The sequence below is a fragment of the Hyperolius riggenbachi genome, chromosome 4 (genome assembly GCF_040937935.1).
Source record: "Hyperolius riggenbachi isolate aHypRig1 chromosome 4, aHypRig1.pri, whole genome shotgun sequence".
NCBI lineage: Eukaryota > Metazoa > Chordata > Amphibia > Anura > Hyperoliidae > Hyperolius > Hyperolius riggenbachi.
The window spans coordinates 40,836,352-40,858,136 of NC_090649.1; the positions used below are offsets into that span (position 1 = coordinate 40,836,352).

General features: G+C 44.0%; 1 protein-coding gene across 1 annotated transcript in view; it reads right to left on the minus strand.

The window, feature by feature from the left end:
* Positions 1–1,096: 1,096 nt before the first annotated feature.
* LOC137504630 (cytochrome P450 2B4-like) overlaps positions 1,097–21,785 on the minus strand; it is a 107,953-nt gene continuing 87,264 nt past the window's right edge. The window contains exons 6-10 of the mRNA XM_068233211.1: positions 21,453–21,629; positions 18,206–18,344; positions 12,918–13,102; positions 11,462–11,603; positions 1,097–1,536 (exon numbers count right to left, since the gene is read on the minus strand). Coding sequence (XP_068089312.1) covers positions 1,316–1,536; positions 11,462–11,603; positions 12,918–13,102; positions 18,206–18,344; positions 21,453–21,629 — 864 coding nt within the window. The 3' untranslated portion in view covers positions 1,097–1,315. The remainder of the gene's footprint in view (positions 1,537–11,461; positions 11,604–12,917; positions 13,103–18,205; positions 18,345–21,452; positions 21,630–21,785) is intronic.

Sequence of the window (21,785 nt, forward strand, 5' to 3'; positions counted from 1 at the left end):
TTGAAATATAAAATGACCCAGTAAGATCAGCAGTTTTTTTTCAGTCTCTTCCCAGAGGAAGATTATGCATCTGGCACTGGTTGGACTTTATGGACAGCAGTTCAGAAGTCCATGCACAGAAGGTTTTTTTTTATTTATTTTTTAACCAAGCTAAACATATGTAAGACTTCCCCTGTTTCCCCTGATAGGGGAGCTGACACCCAGGGGAGCAAAGCTACCTTTAAGCATCAATTAAAGAGACTCTGTAACAAAATGTTGAGCCTTATTTCTTATGTCCTATAAGTTCCTATTACTGTTCTAATGTGGTCTGTCTTACTGCAGCCTTTCCTACTTGCACTGTCTCTGTAATAAATCTTATCTCCTTTCCTCTGTCGTGTCTGTCGGGCTAAGGCTTGAATGTGTGGAATGTGCAGCACTGCTTGTCATTGGCAGAAGCTTTACACACCCCCTCCAAGCTCTGCATGAGTCACACAGTAAGCTAGTTCTTAGCCTATGATACTCTGGTTAGAAGCCAGTCTTTTGTTTGTAAACACTGCCTAAAACTGTTCATTACAAGCCAGGATTGCAGCAGGGAGTGGCAGAAACAGCACAGAGGGGCCCAGGAGAACATAAGGAATAGAATGGTATGCTTTTTATTGTAAGAATTTTAGAGTACGGATTCTCTTTAAGGTAAAAGCCTTATTTTCATAGATACAAGCATTGTTTTACAGTTTTTACTTTTCTTTGTAACCCTTGCATTGCAAACAAACATAAAATGGACCTCAGACAAGCTATTAGTGGAGCTAATACTATATATACTCATGTTTATCTTATCATGTCACATGTCAGTTTAGATTTGCTTTTGCAACACATATTTTACATTTTCTTACTGTCTGGACTTGAGCACTAATGACTTCAATTAGGAAGTTTGGACAAAGACTATATATATATAAAGATGACAAGTGCTGTGAATTGATCAACTGTTTACATAAACTTATTAATAAATCCTGGAGTGAGAACCAACTCAATGAAAAAAAATAGAATTAATCCATACAAGGAATTTTAATGTATTTCAAATACAACTTTGAAACAAATTGCCTTGAATATGGGTGTTCCTTTTAATGCTTGAGTGATGAAGTCAGTTTTTATAATAAGTTGGAAAATTTCAGAGGTGTGAGAGTTCCAAACTAATCATGTGAGTGAAGACGAGAAGAGATGAGAAACACATGAGAGATTTTGTATTGGGAGTGAGAAGAAGAGACTGGAATGGATGAGGGGAGAAAAGTTTTAGCTAAGCCTGGGTTGCATTTAGGATAGTATCTGAAAATTTTAGTAGCTAGGAATGGGAGGAGTTAGACTGAGTAGAGCTTTGTAAGAAACAGTTGTGAGGTATAGCACAAATCTTGTGAGGTTTTGGTTTACGGACAACTCGTAATGCAGCAGTGAGATCTATCTCAATGCCAGGGGGAGCCTGGAAGGTAAAGTTCTGTAGTAAGGAGGTGAAGAAGAGGAACATCTCAATTTGGACCAAAGCTTCCCCAACACAACTCCTTTTACCTGAATAAAGAAAAAAATATGTCAAGATAATAAATTTAAGAGTAGGAAATTATTTGCTTATGCTATAAAGCTGTCAATAGGTACAAAAACAATCCACCAATGACTCCACTTTGGTTCATTGGATACATTTTTTTTAAAATTATTTTCAGTTAAATCTTTTTTAAAGAACAACTGTGAATAGCAGCAGACTTAAACGTCCCAAAGTTCTGCACTACAAACTTGTTTGATTATCTCCCAGAAAGAAGTTATATCTCCTAGGTTTCCTAAGAGAGATGCCTATTTTATTGTCTTGTAACTTGCCTTTATTATAAATTGCCATAAACATAGATAGGCTCTTTAAAGGTCTTTTTTTTTTAAATGTAATGCAATAGAAAAAGAATAAATTATCCAGGTAGCTCGTACTAAGCTGACAGTTACTACACAATGCAGTCATTCACAACCATACCAACAGTACTGTAGAGTACGGATAATCCAGAAACGTCATCAATATAATCGTTAACTAGGGACGGTTGGAAATGCCCATTTATGATTCCGCAGAAATTTTTATTTTCCGTTTTTCCAACTTCCGATTTTCTGTTTTCTGATTTCCAATTTTTGAGGAGTATTTTATTAGTCATAGTTTGCATCAGAGAATGCAAACAAAAAAAATAAAAAAAAATGTAAAAATGAAATTCGGAAAAACAAAAATCGTAAAAATGGAAAATCTTGTGATTGGTCTACAATTAAAATTTTGCAGAAAAAATTTCCATTTTTCATTTTCCGATTTCTATTTTCTGACTTCCCATTCCTGATCAGAATTGTAATTTAGTGATCTGCCATGGCTAAAAAGAAAAACAGCTTTATACATGATGAGGCAATCCCTAACAATTGAAAAAAGGGACACCGAGAGCCCAATATAGTATAGTATGTACTGAAATAAGTGGAATATTAAGAAGTGAGATATGTATGCTCACAAACATGAGTTACCGCTCATGCAACCACTGTATAGGCAGGTGAGGAGTTTAGACCTGTCCTCACTCAGGATTAGAAATTCGCTCCAAGTTCAGGAAAGGTAGGGGTCGATCACCCCTGCAACAGGGGTGGACACAGTATGTAGACTATGGAACAGAGGCGCCAGCAGGATAAAATACGATAAAAACTTTAAAAGTGCTGGGGAGGCAGCGGTGGACACACCTCCGGATAGCAGACACGATACAGTTTGTGATCCCCTTCTATTGCCTGAGGAAGCAGGAGTTGCCTGCGAAATGCGTCACACTTTTGGGGTATTTATAATAAATGTGTTTAAACTTGTCAGACAGTTGTATTGTGTCTGCTTTCCGGGGGTGAGTCCACTGCTGCCTCCCCAGCACTTTTAAAGTTTATATCATATTTTATCCTGCTGGCGCCTCTGTTTCATAGTCTACAATCCCTAATGATTGTCTCAGCTGAGGTTTATCTAGCATGCATATGAGGCTTTACAGGCCTCAGAAAGTCCTGATATATGGTATTCTCGAGTGTTGACGGAGCAGTAGGTCTTATGTGTACCGTGGTGGGTCATTGCTTCATCAGAGGCTCTGTTTTGTTTTATTAAACCATATATTATTAAAACTCAAGGGCCCATATGCAATTCACTTCTTCTCCTAAGTTTTCTCATAGGAGATAATTTTTCATCTTCAATTTAGATTAACTTTTTTTTGCAATTTACAGCGGAAAAAGTACCAAAAAGTAGGTGAAAAAGTACTGTCAAAAATAGTTTGAGTGGACATTTTATTAACAAGTTCTGAAAAATCACCTTGAAGAAAACTCAGGTGAACAATTGAAATTCATATGGCCCAAAATTATTATCTTCCTCTTGCCATTGGTATGAATAGAAAATGATGCATGAATCCACAGAAATGCATGCATGTCACCAACAATGGCACAGCTTCAGACACCGTGGGCTCAATTCACAAAGCGGTGCTAACCCTGTTAGAGACTTTAGGCGTGATAACCATTGCACCACGCTGGTGAAAAGCCAGTTTAGGCGTGATAAGTTTAGACGTGATAAGTTTAGATAAGTTTAGATTGCGCACAAAGTCCCGCAGGCAAAGCAGCGCCATTAAACTCTATGCGAAGTGCACCAGACTTTGCTAGCGCAAAACTTTTGATCAGCTGTGCACTGCGGTGCTAACCCAGTTGGTGCTATAGTTATCACGCCTAAACTTATCACACCTAAACGTATCACACCTAAACTTATCACACCTAAACTTATCACACCTAAACTTATCACGCCTAAACTGAGTTTCGGCGTGATAAAGGGCTTTTCACCAGCGTGCTAACTGTTAGCACCGCTTAGTGAATCAAGCCCCATGTATTTATGAAAAGCTGGCTGGTGAGTTAGTATTAGAGATGGCCCGAATGGTACGCCGGCAAGCGGTTCCCGGTGTACATCCGGGGGTTCGCGATCACAGAGGACGACAAACTTTACCGGAAGTTAGATTCGCATCCATAGTGCAGTGTCAGCCATTTACTCACTTGTGTGCCTGCAGTAATTAGAGAAGGGACAGCTGCTGAAAACTCTCATAGGGAAAGCTTAGTTAGGCTCTTGTAGGCTTCTTAGCTTGCTCTTTGCTGATTCTTATTGCTAAGAAAGCACCAACACAACAGCTCTTTTGAGAGCTAATCTTGTTCTTGTGATCTTTTTTTTTTTTTTTTTTTTTTTTGTGTCCCACTGACACTTGTGTTGCATAGACAGCCTTCATAATCCATACTGTGTGTGTGCCACTGCCAGCCAGGCCCAGCACATTCAGTGACTACCTGTGTGTGTGACAGCTGCACATTGTAATACCCAGCCATCACTGCATATACCTACCTACCTGTTCAAAGTGCACCCACCTACCTACGTGAGCTGAGCGTACACAGTGTCACTGTGCCTGTCCGGTACCTGTCTGTGTGTGACAGGTGCACATTGTAATACTCATTACTGCATATACCTACCTGTTGTTCACAGTGCACCCACCTACCTACGTGAGCTAAACACACGCAGTGTCACTGTGCCTGTCTGTGTGTGACAGGTGCACACTGTAATACCCATCACTGCATATACCTACCTGTTTTTCACTGTGCATCTACCTACCTACGTGAGTGCACGCAGTGTCACTGTGCCTTTCCGGTACCTGTCTATGTGTGACTGACAGGTGACATTGTAATACCCATCACTGAAAAAACCTACCTGCTGTTGTTCACTGCAGTGCACCCACCTACCTACGTGAGCTGAGCGCACGCAGTGTCACTGTGCCTGTCCGGTACCTGTCTGTGCGGGACAGGTGCACATTGTAATACGCATTACTGCATATACCTACCTGCTGTTGTTCACTTCAGTGCACCCACCTACCTACATGAGCTGAGCACACGCAGTGTCACTGTGCCTGTCCAGCACCTGTCTGTGTGTGACAGGTGCACATTGTAATACCCACCACTGCATATACCTACCTGTTGTTCACAGTGCACCCACCTACCTACGTGAGTGCACGCAGTGTGATATACCACTCCGTGCATAGTAACCTGTTAACTGCACCTGTGTGACTGCACATTGTATTAGTCAAGTCAGTGCGTACCTTTCACTTTATCCCCCCTGATATGGACAAAACGAACAAAACAGGTAGAGGCAGAGGTAGAGGCGGACCCACAGGAAGGCCACCCGGCAGGTCTGTGCGAGGTCATGTTGATGTGATTTTGTGCGGCCCTGGCCCAAAGTACAGTGCTCAGAAGAAGGCACGTCTCATCAACTCCCAAGATTGTCAGGATGTGGTTGACTATTTAACACAGAACACCTCACTTTCCGCAGCCACCAGCACTACTACAAGCACCACATCTGCATTTGACACTTCGCAGGAGTTATTTGGCGGGGAATTAACTGGTTCACAGCCATTATTGTTACAACCAGATAAAGGCGCTAAGCAAGTTACATCACCTCATTTGTCTGAGTTAGGCGGCGACACTATGGATGTAACGTCCATAGAGGAGGATGAGGAACCTACTGTTGGTGCAGTTTTGGACGCGTCTGAGGCAAGCGAAGCTGCGCAGGATGATTATGATATTGACGATGATACGGATACCACGTGGAGTTTTAGGAGACAAGATGACCAAGGGGACAGTTCAGAGGGGGAGCCAGAGAGGAACAGGAGGAGACGAGTTGCTGAAAGAAGGGGTCTACATGAAAAGGGCGCCGGTAAAAAAGGGCGCCTGGTGCAGCCCATATATACTAACTTCGGCTACAAAAAAGGCGCCTGGTGTAGCCCATATAAACTTCGGCTACAAAAAAGGCACCTGGTGCAGCCCATATAAAAACTTCGGCTACAAAAAAGGCGCCTGGTGTAGCCCATATAAACTTCAGCTACAAAACAACTCCGGGATGTGTAAATTACTATTCCCCCTCCAGGCCGCCATGGATAGTGGGGGAATGAAATAATTCGGCTTACAGTGCTTGTAGCCCATATAAAAACATAGGCTACAAAAAAACTCTGGGATGTGTTAATTACTATTCCCCCTCCAGGCCGCCATGGATAGTGGGGGAATGAAATAATTCGGCTTACAGTGCTTGTAGCCCATATAAAAACATAGGCTACAAAAAAATGCAATAATATGGGCTACAAAGGGGCGCCCTACTGTAGCCGAAAAAAATACGGGCTACAAAGGGGAGCCCGCTTGTAGCCGAAAACCTTGTAGCCGAAAAAATATGGGCTACAAAGGGGAGCCCGCTTGTAGCCTATATCAAAACTCGGGCGCCCTTTTCTACACCTTGTAGCCCATAATTCCAGAAATAACATTGATGTCTATGGCGGCGCCCTTTTCATACAGGCAGCTCGGGCGCCCTTTTCAACCGATCCCGAAAGAAGGAGGGGGAGCTCATTGTTAGAAACAGCTGGTGGCAGAGTCTGGCACCAGCCAACTCGCCTTTCAACGTCAGCTGCTGATGCCACCATAGTGGCATTACCTCAGGGGAGCTCAGCGTTTTGGACATTTTTTAGTGTGTCTGCCGCAATGCCATCTGCTCTCTCTGCCTCCAAAAATTGAGCCAAGGTCAACACTCACATAGGGACAAGTGCCTTACGAAAGGCACTTGCAGAAAAGACACAAACTGCAATGGGAAGAGCACCTGAGCAAAAGCAGCACACAAAAGCAAAGCCACCCTCCTTCTCCTCTTTCTCCTTCAGGTGCAGCATCTTCAGCCGCTTTCTCCCTTGCACCTTCACAGCCACCCTCCTCCACTCCGCCTCTGCCCTTGAGCAGTTCCTGCTCCTCTGCTCACAGCAGTCAGGTGTCCGTGAAGGAAATTTTTGAGCGAAAGAAGCCAATTTCTGCCAGTTACCCCCTTGCCCGACGTCTGACAGCTGGCTTGGCGGAACTGTTAGCTCGCCAGCTGTTACCATACCAGCTGGTGGACTCTGAGGCCTTCCGTAAATTTGTGGCCATTGGGACACTGCAGTGGAAGATACCAGACCACAATTATTTCACTAAAAAGGCGATACCCAAACTGTACCATGAAGTTGAAAGGCAAGTGGTGTCATCTCTGGCACACAGCGTTGGGTAAAGGGTCCACCTGACCACGGATTCCTGGTTTGCCAAGCACAGTCAGGGCAGGTACATTACTTACACAGCCTATTGGGTCAACCTGGTGACTGATGGCAAGCAGGGAGTACGTGGCTGTGCAGCGAACCAGCTTGTGACACCTCCACGGCTTGCAGGTAGGCCTCCTGCCACCTCCTCTGCTGCTCCTCCTACTCCTCCTGCTACATCCTCTTCGCTATTGTCCTTCTCCTCCTCCTTGGCTGAGTGGCAGTTCAACTCTACTGGTGCTGCAATCTCCTCTCCAGCTACACAGCCCCAACTCTCCAGGGCCTATGATGCATGCCAGGTACGATGGTGTCACGCCATCTTAGACATGTCTTGCCTCAAAGCGGAGAGTCACACTGGAGTAGCTCTTCTTGCTGCTCTTAACAAACAAGTGGGTCAGTGGCTGACCCCGCACCAGCTGGAAATCGGCAATGTGGTGTGTGATAACGGCAGCAATTTCCTTTCTGCTTAAAATTTTTGAAAGCTGGCACATGTACCCTGCATGGCACATGTGCTGAATCTAGCCATTCAAAGCTTTGTGTCAAAGTACCCAGGCTTACAGGACGTCCTGAAGCAGGCCAGGAAGTTGTGTGGGCATTTCAGACGATTTTACATGGCCATGGCACACTTTCAGCGGAGAAACAACTTGCCGGTGAGATGCTTGATATGTGATAGCCTGACTCACTGGAATTCGACCCTGGTCATGTTCTCTCACCTGCTGGAACAGGAGAAAGCCGTCACCCAGTACCTGTACAATTACAGTAAAAGGACACAATCTCGGGAGATGGGGATGATCTGGCCCAACAACTGGACACTGATGCGAAATGCATGCAGGATCATGCAGCCGTTTGAGAAGGTGACCAACCTGGTGAGTCACAGTGAAGGCACCATCAGCGACTTGATCCCATACGCTTACTTCCTGGAGCGTTCCGTGCGTAGAGTGGTGGATCAAGCTGTGGAGGAGCGTGAACAGGAACAGTTATGGGAGGAACAGTTGTGGGAGCAATTTTCATCAGAACCAGATGTTTCCTCAACACCTGCGGCAGCACATAGGAGGAAGGAGGAGGAAGAGACGTGTGGGGAAGAGGAGTCAGACTTGAATGATGAGGAAGGTGTTTCTTTTGAGGAGGAGGAGGCGGTGGCGGCAGAAGAACAACCGCAGCAGGCGTCGCACGGGGCTTGTGCTGCTCGATGTTCCCGTGGTATTGTTCGTGGCTGGGGGGAGGAGGAGGACTTGACCTGACATCACTGAGGAAGAGCAAGAGGAGATGGATAGTATGTCTGTATCCAACTTTGTGCAGATGGCATCTTGCATGCTGTCCAGCCTGTTGAGCACCCCCGCATAAAAAAACTCAAGGGGAATGAGCTGTACTGGGTGGCCACGCTACTAGACCCTCGGTATAGGCACAAAGTGGCGGACATGTTACCAACTCACCTGAAGGCAGAATGGATGCAGCATATGCAGAACAAGCTGGCAACTATGCTTTACAATGCGTTTAAGGGTGATGTCACAGCACAACGCAATAAAGGTACCACTGCCAGTAATCCTCCTCCCATGTCCACACAGGTAAGGACAGGACGCTCTAGCGATCTCATGGTGATGTTGAACATGCGGACATTCTTTAGTCCAATGCCTCGTCTTAGCCCTTCCGGGATCAACCCTCCACCAATGCCTGGACCGGCAGGTAGCCTACTACCTGGCCTTAAGTGTGGATGTAGACACTGAGCAGCGATGAACCCTTGGACTACTGAGTGCGCAGGCTTAAACTGTGGCCAGAGCTGTCCCAATTTGCCATCCAACTTCTGTCTTGCCCTGCCTCAAGCATCCTGTCAGAAAGGACCTTCAGCACAGCTGGAGGCGTTGTCACTGAGAAGAGAAGTCGCCTAAGTCACAAAAATGTTCAGTACCTAACCTTTATCAAAACGAATGAGGCATGGATCCCGGAGGGCTACTGCACGCCCGAAGACTAAGTCAGTCCCCACACACAGCATCTCTGCCTGTACGCCGTGTGACTGGCTGCCTGCCTCAAGACTAAGTCGCTCCCCACACAGCACCTCTGCCCACAGGCCACTTGACTGCCTTCTCTGCCACCACCAACAGGGTCAAGGACTCCAGGCGGATTCCTGAATTTTTAAGGCCGCTGCTAGCAGCGGCCACTATAATAATTTTTCTGGTGCGTGTACATGCCTGCCCAATTTTTCTGGCTGCACTGCAGCTGCAACAATAAAACAAAAGGCATGTACATGTACCCATTCCCGTTCGTGATCATTACCTTGCCGCGGTGAAGGGGCTTGCGTATCACAATGAAGCATTGACTGCCGGCTATATGAGTGTCTCGGGGGGTGGCATACCAAAGATAATAAGGTTGTTGCTTCATTGTGGACAGACCAAATTTGATCAGCTGGACAGTCACTGTTCTGTCATTCAGCTACCTCAGCCCGGCGACCATATGGGCTGGAAAGCCGCCATCACCTGCACTCTCGTCATGGTGCGCACCAGTCCAGTATGGCTGTCACTACACAAACAGCTGTTTGCAGTCACTGCATACCTTTCACTGCATCTTTGATTGCACATTGTATTATACCTGGCAGTCAATGCATACCTTTCACTTGAATGGATGGCAGACTTGCCCTCCATAACAGATTCTCGTTACAGGTAGTACAGTCTATCAGTGTCATATATAGCAGGGCCTCAAAAGTCCTCCTGTATTGTTATTTTTGATCACTACCTCGGGACGTGCATGCCATGCCTGCTTCCTTCCTTGGATGTGTGGTAGCCATTCCTGCTCCTTTGCCCACAGCATGCCTACTGCCTTCCTTGGATGTGTGGTGGTGGTAGCCATTTCTTAAGCTCCCCCTCTGGACCAGAATCGAACCAGGATTCCCCGATCATTACCCATGGTCACCATGCTACTGAGAAAGTACCATCTAAAGTTTCACACAGTTGAATGAATGGCAGACTTGCCCTCCATAACACATTCCCATAACACATTCTCGTTAAAGGATTTAAAGTTGATTCATCTCATATACAGCAGGGCCTCGAAAGTCCTCCTGTATTGTTATTTTTGGTCACTACCTCGGGACCTGCATGCCATGCCTGCTGCCTTCCTTGGATGTGTGGTAGCCATTCCTGCTCCTTTGCCCACAGCGTGCCTGCTGCCTTCCTTGGATGTGTGGTGGTGGTAGCCGTTTCTTAGGCTCCCACTCCGGACCAGAATCGAACTAGGATTTCCTGGCCATTACCCGTGGTCACCATAGTACTGAGAAAGTACAATAGAAAGTTTCACACAGGTAAATGAATGGCAGACTTGCCCTCCATAACACATTCTTGGCAAATGCTTTTGATTTGGTTTGTCTTCGGCTGGGTCAAGGGTCCATCTGACCACAGATGCCTGGTCTGCAAAGCACGGTCAGGGCAGGTACATTACTTATACAGCAAATGGGTCCTTACTTGGATGTGCAGTGGTGGTAGCCAGTTCTCAGGCTTCCACTCCGAACCGGAATTGAACCCTGATTCCCCGGCCATTACCAGTGGTCACTCACAATGGCAGACTTGCCCTCCATAAAAGATTCTTGTTACAGGTACTGAACAGCAAGCAGAACAAGTGTTTAAAAAAGTAGATGTAAGCTTTAACAATGGTAGAGAAAGAACCATCGAAAGTTGATAAGGCAGTCAGACATTACCTGACATCACTGAATGAGGAAGAGCAATCTCGCCATGGTGCGCACCACTCCAGCACGGCCGTCACTACGCAAACAGCTGTTTGCGGTGCGTTACACAGTAAGTTTGGTGTGTCAATGTGAAGCAGTACTCTAATTACACTCCCTGATTGATGTATACTCATGCAAGATGTTTTAGAGCATTTTAGGCCTGCAATTTAGCATTCAATGTGATTTCTGCACTTAAAACGCTGCTTTGCGTCACATCCAGATTTTTCCCGGGACTTTTGGCATCTATCCCACTCCGCCATGCCCCCCTCCAGGTGTAAGACCCCTTGAAACATCTTGTCCATCACTTTTGTGGCCAGCATAAGTGTTTCTAGTTTTCAAAGTTTGCCTCCCCATTGAAGTCTATTGCATTTTGCGAAAGTTCGCGCAAATCGAACGTTTGGCGAAGGTTTGCGAACCTAAAATCGGAGGTTCGGGCCATGTCTAGTGAGTATGTGCATGTATAGACAAAAATGTACATCTGCTCATGAACTGCCTGAAATTATGACAATTTTCTCTCATTTTCACAGACATACATGCAAGCAGAGGAATCTCAAAATCAGTTATCAGTTGTATTTATTATATTTAACTGTATTCCTTGTAATTAGAATTCAATTCCTATTAAATCCTATGTGGAAAATACCTATTAAGAATGGGATGAATGCTTCATTCTTTTTAAAATTTCCTTTTGCATCGAGAAAATGTTCCGGGTAGAACTCATGCGGTTTTTCGAAGTAGGCTTTATCCGTCAATACGGAGTACAGAACTGGTAGAATAATAGTGCCCTGTAAAAGAGAAGAAAAATAAAAATATGTAGCAACTGAAACCCAGTGTAGCCGACAGCCATTCAAAAATGAGTAAATGTAGTGGTCTACATCACAATAAATAAATGGACCCCTGAAATGGTATGAATGCAATGCAAGATATATGTTATAAAGGTATAGGTTATCACTTGCCAAATGGCAACCCCCCTTATATATCCATCACAGGCACCGGATAAACGCATGTGTCACACTAACAGGGCATAAGGCCTCACGGGAGCATCCCGCATCCGTGATGGACATATATATGAGAGGTTGCCATTTGGCATTTGGCAAGTGTCCAGTGTCCCGATGATGCTGGATATACTTTCCAAAACCAGGCGGCTTACACCTCTTCCTAGCTTTGTCTGCCCAGTACTGTATATACTCGCATATAAGCCTAATTTTTCAGCATAAAAAAATGTGCTGCAAAATTACCCCCTCGGCTTATATGTGAGTCAGTGGAGCAGGACGGATAGTGAAGTAAGCTTTGTTAGTGAAAGAGGAGCAGAAGGATAGTGCACTAGTGATCTCTTGCCAGCTGGCTGCCTGCTGTGTCTGTGCCCCCCATCCCCTGCAACATAGTGTGCAGAGTGCGCTGCTCAAGACTACCTGTGTCCCCCGGCTTGTGGAGTAGAGCATGCAAGCACCGTGTCAGCAGTGCAATGATTGGGGATTCCTTCTGTGTGGCAACTGCTGTGTCTCATATCTATGATGCCATCTAGTAGTGTCTTGAGACACAGATGTATCATTCTTGGGGCATATCTGCCTATCGAGAGGGGGGTTGACTTGTACTGGGGGAACATCTGGCTACTGTGGAGGGGGCTATATTGGAGAGGGGGCTTATACATGAGTCAATCACTTTTTCCTGGTTTCTAAGGGGAAAGTGGGCACCTCGGCTTATACACGGGTCAGCTTATATGTGAGTATATACGGTATATGAAATAGTTTTCAAACTAGGATACAACTAGCTCACCTTTCACATATGAGCAGTGGCTGTATAGAGTACTGGTTTAGGGCACTGCCTTTGACATGGGAGGCCAGGGTTTGAATCCTGGCTAGGGTCAGAACCTATTCAGTAAGGAGTTCAAGGCAAGACTCCCTAACACTGCAGGGTGGCCTCCTGAGCGCGTCCCAGTGGCTGCAGCTCTTGAGGGCTTTGAGTCCGACAGGAGGAAAGCACTATACAAATGTTTTGATTATTATTAAGCTGGTTATTTATACATACCCTTTTGAAGCACAAATATTATATTAATGCGTTTTGCATAGAATGATGAGCAAGAAAACCAGTAATTTTACCTTTGGAATGACATATCCTCTGAATGGGACATCTTTAGAGGCTTCTCGAGGAACACCATGAGGTAGGATATCACTAACCCGGTGTATCTCATGGATGACGGCATCAGTATACGGCATCTGCTTCCTGTGCTCTGTTTGGGGTTGAGCTGTGCCAATGACACTTTCAATTTCCTGTTGGACTTTCTCTGCCAGGAAAAACAGGTCACTTTTATTATATGCAGTACATCAATAGCAGCCGGGCAACTGTATCCTTATTCCGCCTCTTTGTTTATTTCATCTTGATATTAAACATGATACATGCGTGCATACATACAGTTCTGGTGCATCAAAGCTATTGCAGATGTCCGCGTTGAGGTGTATCAGGGTGTGGGTGACCAGGGTGAGAGGACAGCACAACGCCGTTTCGCGCCTGACCGGCGCTTGTTCACGTGCTTGTATGTCTGTGTTCAAAGAGGCGCCGTGCGGCTTCCGGTATATATCTTTGGAAGCCGCACCTTCGGCGCCTGTGATTGGTTGGTGGAGCTGAGGGTCGGAGGTGAGGGGGGCGGGGCCACGCCAATAGCGGCGAAAAGTGATGATACGCTACGTCCCCATGGAGAGCGTAGGTAGCGTCCTGGTCGCTATGGCAACAAATGTCTATGTTAGAAGCGACTTACATATAGTGCTAGTGAAATAACATGTGCATGTGAACGTGTACTTTAACCACATTATTAATACATAATTCGTCATACAGTGTGGGCTTTTAAAGTGCTCTGTGCGTTTCCAACATAAATAGATGGAGGGAGAAAAAACCCACCAATATAGTGAATCAAAGTGTGAGCATACTTATAACATGGAGCGGAGATCATTTTGCCATATCGTATCTGTTAGTTACCCGCTAAATTAAAATTATCTCTTTATTTCTAAACTTGATAAAACCCCTGTAAAACCAATAACCCTTTTATTTAAAAAAAGAGACTGGGGTAATATTGCCTATCTTGCGGGGGACCCCGAGGATACATCATCCTCTGCACTTCTCTGGACAGCCACGTCCATTGTTTGAAATATTCAGCAGGCACATACAAGTTATCCCTGCTCGGATCTATGTTATTACATAGGGGGAAGAGTACATATGGGTACCATGGGATAAAGGGAATATTCTCATGGAGTGGTTACTTGTGCTTCGCATTGTATAACTAATGCGGCTGCAGGGTCAACTTCCTCTGCAGCCACAAAGGGAAGTGTAGATCCATGGGGATCAAGTATACCGGATCCTTTTTGTGTGCCAAAACTGCACTCTGGGCGTTCCATATTAATACTAAAGATGGAATGTGTGCCTAAGATGAGGGGACCAATGTGGGGGGGACCACCCCCCTACCCATACAACTTATAGGCACATTAAAGTGGATCTATTAATTAATGGATCCAAAGTGCTTAATGCACAAATTTAGGTCCTGTATACTAGGACTTACAAGCTAATAGCCCAGGTTTGTTGTGGCACCATTCAGGGTACCAGTTGGAAAAAGGGACAGGGGGGGAAAAAAGAGGGGAGAGAAGTGCACATTTAGGGGAGCAAGGACCGTTGGTCCGAACTTTGTGGTCTCAGGATGTCGAAAGTAAAGACGAAACGGTGGGAGCGAAGGGGAGAAATTGTGCCTACTCAGGCCCATACACCAAGATCTCACAATCAAGGGGAAAGAAGGGGGAAGAGAGGAAAGTGCATTCTCTGGCCCGCCACAACTCAGACAGTGAAAAAGAATTGGTCATTGGTTGCGAGAGACCCTATCCTCCAGAGAGTGTTCCCAGACCCCCCTAGAATAGCATATAGGAGGGCCCCCACGCTGGGTGATATTTTAACCCGGAGTGAGTTTCGTTCATGTCCAGTACCAAACTGGCTGAGCCTTGGTCGCCCCAAGGGCAATCATAAGTGTGGGAAGTGTAAATACTGCCCGTATATGCGAGAAGGTGTGAATTACCGTCTAGGAGGGGTACAGTGGGAAGTGCGGGCTTTCATTACCTGCCAAACAAAATTTGTATCCTATGTGGTTTTTTGCCCATGTGACTTTTACTACGTGGGCAAAACCACAAGACCTCTCAAAGAGAGAATAAACGAGCACTTCAAGTCCATCAAGTCTGGGAAGGGGTGCCCTCGGCTCATCGAGCACATAAGGGAGGCGCATGAAGGCAATGCCAAATGTATGAGATTTGCTGGTCTCCTGCATGTCAGTCCCTCTAGAAGGGGTGGCGATCGTGATCGCGAACTGACTCGACGGGAATCGCGGGTGATCTTACGCACAGAAGCAATGGGACCAATAGGCCTCAATGACAGGTTGGAACTGGCATGCTTTCTTGATCCATAGGCCTCCCTTGTTCTCGATGGGTCTGGTGCCTCAAAACCACGTGATAAATACCAAGTGATAAGTCACGAATTATATAGGCCCCTCCCCCTCCCTTCATCGATTGGTTTTGGGCCCTGTAGGCCCTGTACAATACACACCCAGTCAGCTCCCGTTGGCCTGTGTCTCCACCCGTTGGTCCCTGCTCCCCTAGGTCTGTGAGATGCACGTCCTTGTGGCGGGCCAGAGAATGCACTTTCCTCTCTTCCCCCTTCTTTCCCCTTGATTGTGAGATCTTGGTGTATGGGCCTGAGTAGGCACAATTTCTCCCCTTCGCTCCCACCGTTTCGTCTTTACTTTCGACATCCTGAGACCACAAAGTTCGGACCAACGGTCCTTGCTCCCCTAAATGTGCACTTCTCTCCCCTCTTTTTTCCCCCCCTGTCCCTTTTTCCAACTGGTACCCTGAATGGTGCCACAACAAACCTGGGCTATTAGCTTGTAAGTCCTAGTATACAGGACCTAAATTTGTGCATTAAGCACTTTGGATCCATTAATTAATAGATCCACTTTAATGTGCCTATAAGTTGTATGGGTAGGGGGGTGGTCCCCCCCACATTGGTCCCCTCATCTTAGGCACACATTCCATCTTTAGTATTAATATGGAACGCCCAGAGTGCAGTTTTGGCACACAAAAAGGATCCGGTATACTTGATCCCCATGGATCTACACTTCCCTTTGTGGCTGCAGAGGAAGTTGACCCTGCAGCCGCATTAGTTATACAATGCGAAGCACAAGTAACCACTCCATGAGAATATTCCCTTTATCCCATGGTACCCATATGTACTCTTCCCCCTATGTAATAACATAGATCCGAGCAGGGATAACTTGTATGTGCCTGCTGAATATTTCAAACAATGGACGTGGCTGTCCAGAGAAGTGCAGAGGATGATGTATCCTCGGGGTCCCCCGCAAGATAGGCAATATTACCCCAGTCTCTTTTTTTAAATAAAAGGGTTATTGGTTTTACAGGGGTTTTATCAAGTTTAGAAATAAAGAGATAATTTTAATTTAGCGGGTAACTAACAGATACGATATGGCAAAATGATCTCCGCTCCATGTTATAAGTATGCTCACACTTTGATTCACTATATTGGTGGGTTTTTTCTCCCTCCATCTATTTATGTTGGAAACGCACAGAGCACTTTAAAAGCCCACACTGTATGACGAATTATGTATTAATAATGTGGTTAAAGTACACGTTCACATGCACATGTTATTTCACTAGCACTATATGTAAGTCGCTTCTAACATAGACATTTGTTGCCATAGCGACCAGGACGCTACCTACGCTCTCCATGGGGACGTAGCGTATCATCACTTTTCGCCGCTATTGGCGTGGCCCCGCCCCCCTCACCTCCGACCCTCAGCTCCACCAACCAATCACAGGCGCCGAAGGTGCGGCTTCCAAAGATATATACCGGAAGCCGCACGGCGCCTCTTTGAACACAGACATACAAGCACGTGAACAAGCGCCGGTCAGGCGCGAAACGGCGTTGTGCTGTCCTCTCACCCTGGTCACCCACACCCTGATACACCTCAACGCGGACATCTGCAATAGCTTTGATGCACCAGAACTGTATGTATGCACGCATGTATCATGTTTAATATCAAGATGAAATAAACAAAGAAGCGGAATAAGGATACAGTTGCCCGGCTGCTATTGATGTACTGCATGTGTTTATACTCTTCTTTAAAGTGAATATACCGGCTGCACGTTCCTTTGCTTTTTATTACATGGTGCTGCACAGAGCGCAGAAGTAAAGATTTGAGGGTTTTATGCAGGCTGTTCTTCTGTTGTCCTTCAAGAAAAAATACTGAGTGCCGAGTGGCGTGTGTTTGCTACAGTGTACTATCACTTTTATTATAGTTCCATATTTTTGACCCAATAAAACACCATCAAGTTTCTAAGTGCGTGCGTGTGTGTGTGCACGCGCATGCTTGCGTGCGTGCATGCGAGAGAGAGAGAGAGATTGACTTATTAGACTAAGCCCCAGTACACACTTTAAATTATGATTGGCCAATCACTAACCAATATTACCACCTCCATGTATTGAATACTCTGAGCAAAATGTTTAGGTGAACCCTCATACTGCATGTGGTGGTAAATTTGGTCAGTGGTTGGTCAACCATAATTGGAGTGTTTACCAGGCTTAAAGCTGGGTGCACACATCCAATATTCATTTGTCCATCACTAACCAATTTTGCCATCTCCATGTAGCATGATGGTTCACCTACGCAATCCGCCCATAGTATTCATTATATGTCAACCCTCATACTACATGAAAGTGGTAAAATTCCTGTTTTTAGCAGCTGTGGCAAATGGTACGTTTTCTCCAGAGATTTTTGTGAGTTAAACATTTAGACACGGTCTAAAAAAGGCAGGCACACCCTGTCCTGTAGCTCCCGATGAGCCATACCAGATGTAACGTATAAGGTGGAGCATAAGAAGTGTGACTCTTGAGGTACAGTTGGAGATGAGGAGTTGAGCAAGAGAAGGGTGACTTTGACCTGTCTATGTAGGGGGTGTTATAGGCCCTGGAGGTGGTGAGAGATGTACAGTAAGCCATGCGGTAAAAATCTTTTGCAGGGGCACATGGCTTCAAGGAATATCAGAGGAGATCCAATGCAGCTTTGGAGCAGGTAAACATAAACTTACCATTGCTACTCTGCAGAAAAGGGTGAGAGTAGTGTCCCCCGCTGTCCCCTCTCCCCACCAGAGGTCACGGTGATTGTGAGGGCTAGAGCTATGCATCTGTGGTCACATCATACTTTAACCTTGCTGAGTGGCTGCTGTGGGAGGAGAGCATGCTTCTAAACCCAAAACAATGAAAGCCTAAATCTTCCTGCCAGTTGCCAAAAAAACAAAAACAAACAAAAAACAAACCGTTCTTTCATAACTTGACTTCTTACTTTGGATTTCTGGGTATTTGACCATCAGCATCAATGCCCATCTGAGAGTAGTTGAAGTGGTCTCTATCCCCCCAACAAAAAGATCAGCCATCAAAACTGCCAAGTTGTCATTGTGGAAATGTTTGGAGGAACTGGACTTCTGCAAAACAAAATAATATGAACTAAGTAAAATAATGGTGATCACTCATCAAACCATTCTTTATTTATTTAGTGTACTGTACATGTGTGTTCTATAGCTAAATACTATCCCTAACAATCTATCCACCAAAATGACTTTTACATATTGTTTCATGTTGATGATTTGGAAAGATCATTTTACAGACACAGTCTTCACCTCCTTTGCTGTGGACCTTGTACTGTTTTATGGAGAAAGAAGGGGCAGAAGAAATGGAAAGAGGCTGTTGGAACTTTCTTTGATGTTTCTGCAGGAAACAACATGCATCAGGGAAAAGTGGTTTGACCAGACAAACCACTGCAAGGCAGATACGAGATGACCTTTTACGTCTCGGTCTAAACAAGAGTGTCTGGAGAACATTAAGACATCTAGGCCCATATGCAATTCATTTTTTCACCTGAGTTTTCTCCTAAGTGATATTTTCAAACTTCTCAATGTAATGTGTTTTAAATCACCAGAAAGCAAGAAAATACTTAAAATAGTTTTGATAGTACTTATCCACCTGCATTTGTGGTACTTTTTCAATTGCAAAAGTGCTGAAAAGTTATTCTAAATCGAAGATGAAAAATGATCTCCTAGGAGAAAACTTGATCTCTGAGGAAAAAAAATCAGACTTTTCGCTTTGGTTTGGCTTTGGAGCACAGCAAACATCACCTAGACAACGGGCTTATTTCATTGTGTAAACTCTACCAAGGGTTAGGGGGGAACTAGGAAGTTCACGGTCAACTCAATGACTCAAAGGTGCACAGGTTCTGTGGCTGTAGACCAAGCCCAAATAATCATCTTACATCACCATGCATGACCGCTAATATGAAAAGTTTTTGCCTTGTACTGTGCATAGATTTTTTTTCTAATGTGAAACTCCAATATGAGCTGGTTTCTCAAAAAGACTTTGTCCCGGAAATCTTGAGGTGAATTTATATGCAACTTTTCAAATCTACACAATGTCGGCATGTTTTTTTTTTTTTTTACAAAAACGAGGCTTTTTTCTAGCAACACCCTCAAACAAGTAATACTTATTCAGGTAGCAGGAAAAAAAGGCGCCAGCTGAGGGTGATAAGGGCGCCACCATAGACTTTAATGCAATTATCGTTAATACAATGAAAAAAGCAGAAAAAAGGGTGTGTGATAAAAATCGTTAACAACATTAGAACATTAAAGTTTTTGAAGTATGTTATCATTTTAGAAGCTTGCAACATTATAGTTTTTGTTATATTATTTCGTTTATATGTACGGATTTTACGTTATCAAAGATATTATTGTTTCTATGTGTAAAAGGGTGTTTCTGCAGAGGGAGTGGTTAGGGTTAGGCACCACCAGAGGGAGTGGTTAGGGTTAGGCACCACCCAGGCTACGGTTAGTTTTAGGTAACACTAAGGGGGTGGTTATGGTTAGGCACCAGGTAGGTAGGGTTGGGTTAAGCTGTATTGTTGAATTATGTAACGATTTTTAACGTTAATATCTTTTCATTATTATCTCTCATCTGTTTTTACAATGTTTTTTATCATTAACCAAGTTTAATAATGATGTGTATCGTTATTAGATTTTGTTATCCACTGCCGCCATTTCGTTATCCAGGCGCTGAGTGGATCAGTCAAAACCAGCCTTATCAGCCTGCCAAAAGGCGTACGTTAAAAAAGGGCGTCGGGGAAAAAAGGGCGCGTGGTGTAAACGTTAAATTTGAATAACGTTTATTAATGTTTTACAGATTTATAAATCATTAAATAATGTGTATGAAATCGGCAATTGTTAAAATGTTAATCTTCCCTGTTTCAAAAGTGAAACTTATAATTACGTTTATTAAAAAAACGATAATATATGTTTAATCATTATAATTGTACATTATTGTGAATAACCTTAATTTATCGTTTGTTCTTATAATAAAATCTAAAAATATTGTTTATAAAGATGATATAAATATAACTACGTTCGTAATAAGTATTATAAAACATTAGTAATAATTACAATAATTTTACTAAAACTATACCTAACCCTACTCTCACACAGAACCCTCCCTGTACCTATCCCTAACCCCTAGACCCCCCGGGTGGTGCCTAAACCTAAGACCCCCCTGGTGGTGCCTAAACCTAAGACCCTTGGTGGTGCCTAAACCTAAAACCCCCCTGTTGGTGCCTAAACCTAAGACCCCCCTTAGTGATTTCTGTATTATGTGGATAATAATGTTTTACAAATAAACATTGTAAAAACTATATTGCAATTTATGTTATGTACTGATCGCTTTATTTTGTCAATAATAATGTTTTACAAAGAGTAAGGGATACAATTGTAAATAATGTTTTAGTTAAATAGTATAAATATGTTAAGTATTTTTTATAAACGTTATTCGTCACGGATTAATTTTGTAAACGTAAATCATAACTAGCAGTTATAAATCATTAAATATCTCTGGACGCCGTTTATAAAACGTTATTTATGTCCGGCGCCCTTTTTTCCTGTTCGGCGCCCATTAAACATTATTTATTATGGGAGTGAGTGGCGGCACCCTTTTTGTCCACTCGCTGCCTGCACCCTTTTTGCCTAGCTCCTGCCAAAAGACTGCACACACAGGGAAACTATCGTTAGAATGGTCACCCCGCGGGTGGGTCTGACGACCCATCATTTAAACAAATGAGGTGTCTTAAGATGCTCACTCCTGGGAATTATGCAATAGGCCATCTTTCATGCTTTCTCTGAGTGAACTATCTTTCTTGCTGCATGATGATTACTTCAGATGGTTCAGATGTGGTTTTATTCCAAGATTGATGATGGGCAGTAATTGCTTCTTTGAAACAATCACTAATGTCTTTCTTTCTTGGCATTGCAACAGCATACACATAGGTACCTAAACTGTTTAAATAGAAGTGGTTATTACTACTACTACTACATGATAAATTACGCTTACCCACTCAATTTTTATGGAACAGGAAAAGATGTGCTTCATTTTTCACACGCTCCTTCTCCATTTCGACTTTTTCAAAACTTGGAATATATACCGTAGTAACGACTAAAGATTTTAGTATTCTTAGGTAAAGTTGAAATATGCTTTAAGGATCCATGTTATACGTTACTCACCTCTTGCTGCTTCACCAGGTAGGCATCAGTAAGATTCCTCACATCATTCACATCCACATCTTTCTTCTGTTTAATAAATGTTTCTGTTATAAAGTCCTGCATTTTTTGTACGTTTTTAAAAAGTTGGTAGTGAGATCCTGGGAAGAGGCTCATCACACGAGGGACCCTGTTGTACAACTGAGAAAAAAAAGTAAATAGATCCCTTAAAGCGGAATGAATACCAACGTTTCTTCTTTGCTCTAAAACATTATTTACAGCATATTATATACTACCACCATTTTCTTCTTACTAAAACAGCATTCAAAGGGTTAAACACAAGACTTAAAAGCTCCC